This window comes from Triticum aestivum, chromosome 4A (assembly GCF_018294505.1).
Source record: "Triticum aestivum cultivar Chinese Spring chromosome 4A, IWGSC CS RefSeq v2.1, whole genome shotgun sequence".
NCBI lineage: Eukaryota > Viridiplantae > Streptophyta > Magnoliopsida > Poales > Poaceae > Triticum > Triticum aestivum.
In genome coordinates this window covers 752,024,668-752,028,199 of record NC_057803.1, presented here as the reverse complement: position 1 = coordinate 752,028,199, position 3,532 = coordinate 752,024,668, and the positions used below count along the sequence as shown (strand labels likewise).

Below are 3,532 nucleotides of genomic sequence, written 5' to 3'. Positions count from 1 at the left end.
CGGTTGAGATCACCTTGAAGCCATACTCCATTGTGGTGAAGCTTCGTGTTGTTGTTGGGAGCCTCCAAGTGTTGTGGAGATTGCCACAACCTTGTTTGTAAAGGTTCGGTCGCCGCCTTCAAGGGCACCAATAGTGGAATCACGGCATCTCGCATTGTGTGAGGGCGTGAGGAGATTACGGTGGCCCTAGTGGCTTCTTGGGGAGCATTGTGCCTCCACACCGCTCTAACGGAGACGTACTTCCCTTTAAAAGGAAGGAACTTCGGTAACACATCCTCGTCTTCACCGGCTCCAGTCTTGGTTATTTCGTGCCTTTACTTTTGCAAGCTTACTTGTGTTGTATCTATTGCTTGCTTGTGTGCTAGTTGTCATTGCATCATATAGGTTGTCCACGTAGTTGCATATGTAGACAACCTATTTTGTTGCAAGGTTTAAATTGTTAAAGAAAAGCTTAAAAATTGTTAGTTGCCTATTCACCCCCCCTCTAGTCAACCATATCGATCCTTTCACCCTTACTTACCTATCAAAAAAAGGTAATTTAACCACTTAATTTGGATGAATCTATGGTGCAAATGAGGTGAGGAGGAGGAGGCAGCCGAGACAAGCTTGGAGGAGGAGGTGGAGAGAATGAAGTGGGGAAAGTGAGTGGGTAGGTGGGCTGTCCAAAATATCTTGTTGGTCCCAAGTTACTAATGGCGCACCGTATGCAAATGCGCCATTAGTAATCCTGGTTACTATTGGCGCACCTGCTTCTGGTGCGCCATTAGAAGTTTTGCAAAAAAATAAAAAAGTATATATTCTAAGGGCGCACCGTGGCACAGTGCGCCATTACTAGTTTAAACTAGTAATGGCGCACTATGCCACGGTGCGCCATTAGAATGTTTGGAAAAATTAAAAAAAATTGTTACTAGTGGCGCACCGTGTGCCTGGTGCGCCATTAGTGTCTTCCACTCTAATGGCGCACCAGAACATGGTGCGCCATTAGTATATATACTAATGGCGCACCACCTGACAAGCGACCCCGGCCCTACCACCGTGCACGCTGCAGCGCTTGAGGGGGTGCACTAGGGCGCGAAGCAAAACAACCACAGAGATGTGGCCCCTGGGGCACAAGCGGCCCACACGCCATAGACCTTGGATCAAACACGTCCGGGTACGCACCAGACGCACAGAGCCCCCCATGCAAGAGCCGACGCGCAGCCATACCCCGTTCCCGTTGTGCGTGGAGCAACACGCAAAAGGGCGCTCAGGGGGTGAATCAAGCTGCCGCCACTCCTTTTTATATCATGGCTCAACCAAATAATTCTTACTGACAATGGTTTAATTGTTGTAAACATCTTAGTCACTTCAGTGTGGTACTGTACTAGTATTTTAGATAAACAGGGCGCGCCCCCAATTTTATTTTATTAATAGGTGAAACCAAACACAAGGTTCAAATAACAGTAGGGTGTAGTAGGTCGCGCATAGGCGGAAGGTCAATGATAGCAGGTTGGAGAAGCATAACTACATGGTCCATGAATTGGTTGACCTGCTACTCAAAATAGCACAATACACGATTAAAGATACAATAACAAGAATGGGATAAGCGATAATTAAAGTGGCTGGAGTAGAAACAGATGCTAGCTACAGCTAGCTAGAGGCAGGCGTGCGTGTCTTGTTGTCAGCGCGTGAAGCTGAGTCCCGATCCCCGGAGCTTGTCCTCGACGATGGCATCGATGCGGCGGGCCATCTCCGGCGTCATATGGTTGGCCCAGTCCCCCACGACCCCTTTCCTGAAGAAGGATTGATGCGGGACCTCCACGAACTGCCCAGCCACTCCACTGTTGTTCGCCTCCAGGTCTTTCATCGTGTCGATGCTGCACAGCTTGCAGATGTCCATGGGCGAGCCGGCCGCCTCCTCCGCCGCCGTGAAGGGCACACCGAGGAACAAGGCGAGCTCCCGGACACTGCTGACAGGGTCGAGCAGCATCTCCTCGTACCTTAGGAAGATGACCCTGTCCGGACTTGCTTTGCTGGCGCGCGAGTAGCCGAGAATGTGGTCCCAAATGGGGCCGTGGGGGTTTTTACCCTCGCATGCAAACTCGAAGAGGTCGGAGAAGGGGAAGGCGTCGCCTCCTGCGGCCATGATGAAGTGCCACATGGAAACCACCATATCCTTGGGCTCCCTGCATCCAACAGGCCGTAAAATTTATTGTTTTACAAGCAAAAGTTGTACGTGCTAGCTACCTGCAGACGTAGACGATTTTGCAGTGGGCCAAGGAGGGTGGCAGCAGGGAGTGGTGCATGTGCGTGTGCATCAGCCTACGTGACGGCAGCGCCTCCAGCTTGGCTTCCTGGCCGGCACCGAAGAGGGATTCAAGGTGGGGGACGCAGTCGTGCGGGTTGAGGCGGAGGAGTGGGTGATCGGCGCTGGTCGGCAGGTAGGTGGCCCGTGCCATGGTGGCCAAGGACAGAGCCTTGAGCCAGGTGGTGCCGCACTTGGGCGGGCTCGCTAGGAGCACGTCGTCGGGGCGCGGCACGAGACGCCGCTGGACAGAGATCACCCCAGGGACCATCCACGGGCGCAGCCAGACACCCTGGTAGCACAGCAACGACCCAAAACCGGTGGCGATGCCCGGCAAGGTGGAGATGATATCCGCGTACTCTTCCGGCGGGTGTTCATCCTCCTCTTTCTGGACGACGTCCTTGAACGGCACGGGGCCGGCGATCCTTCCTAGAGCAGCCATTGGTGCTGGTGCTGGTGGTGCTGATGTTTCCCATTTCACATCTTTCTCCACATGGTGAATTATTTAAGGGCTTAGCCAGCCCGGTGGTCCGTGTGGCCCCTTTCTTGATTGTGCAATCTGAGAGGCCTCGAATTGGTTGCATGCTTGCTTGAATGGTAAGTAAAGACTTGTTTGGATTCTGTACTAATTGGACTTGGGATCTCTCTAGTGCTCTCTCCATGTGCGCGTCCCTTTCTCTTTCCCTTTGGGTCTTGTGTGATGAAGGACAGTTCAAAAATTCATTTATGGAACGACATATGGCTGGCTAATGCCAATCTTCGAGAATAATACCTAGCCTTATACACTATTCCTCGCGATAAAAATAATATTATTGCGCACGTGCTCAGTTCGTCTTCGCTGAATATTTCATTCAGGCGGGACTTGATTGGCCCCTGACTTATGTCATGGCATAATCTTTTATCCTGACTGGATTCGATTAACCTGACACAAGGCCGGGATGTTTTTTGCTGGAACCTTACTACATCGGGGTCTTTCACAGTAGACTCTATGTATCATGCGCTAATGCATTTTGAGGTACGAGTGAGTAATAACAAGAAAATTTGAAAGTCAAAGATTTCACTAAAAGTTAAAAATCTTCATGTGGTATCTTCGTAGGAGAGTTGTGCAAACCAAAGGCAACCTTGCACGATGCAACTGGCCAGGAAGTAAGCAGTGTTGCTTTTGCACTCATGACGAGACAATCAAGCACCTCCTTTTCCAATGCAAGTTTGCATGTTCTACATGGTTAGTCATCCAAATAGCGTATA

At 50.8% G+C, this 3,532-nt stretch overlaps 1 protein-coding gene across 1 annotated transcript; it reads right to left on the bottom strand.

Moving 5' to 3' along the window:
* Positions 1-1,383: 1,383 nt before the first annotated feature.
* Positions 1,384-2,765, bottom strand: LOC123083660 (cytosolic sulfotransferase 8). The gene is made up of 2 exons (XM_044505633.1): positions 2,227-2,765; positions 1,384-2,165 (listed from the first exon to the last, which is right to left on the bottom strand). Exons 1-2 carry the CDS (start codon positions 2,724-2,726, stop codon positions 1,661-1,663), a joined length of 1,005 nt encoding a protein of 334 aa, XP_044361568.1. The 5' UTR covers positions 2,727-2,765; the 3' UTR covers positions 1,384-1,660.
* Positions 2,766-3,532: the final 767 nt, after the last annotated feature.

What these genes read in the sequence shown, in the direction of transcription:
- LOC123083660 (XM_044505633.1), bottom strand. Translation starts at nt 2,726, where the DNA reads ATGGCTGCTCTAGGAAGGATCGCCGGCCCCGTGCCGTTCAAGGACGTC. An exon ending in AAAATCGTCTACGTCTGCAG is followed by an intron (nt 2,166 to 2,226) that starts GTAGCTAGCACG and finishes TGTTGGATGCAG; the next exon opens with GGAGCCCAAGGATATGGTGG.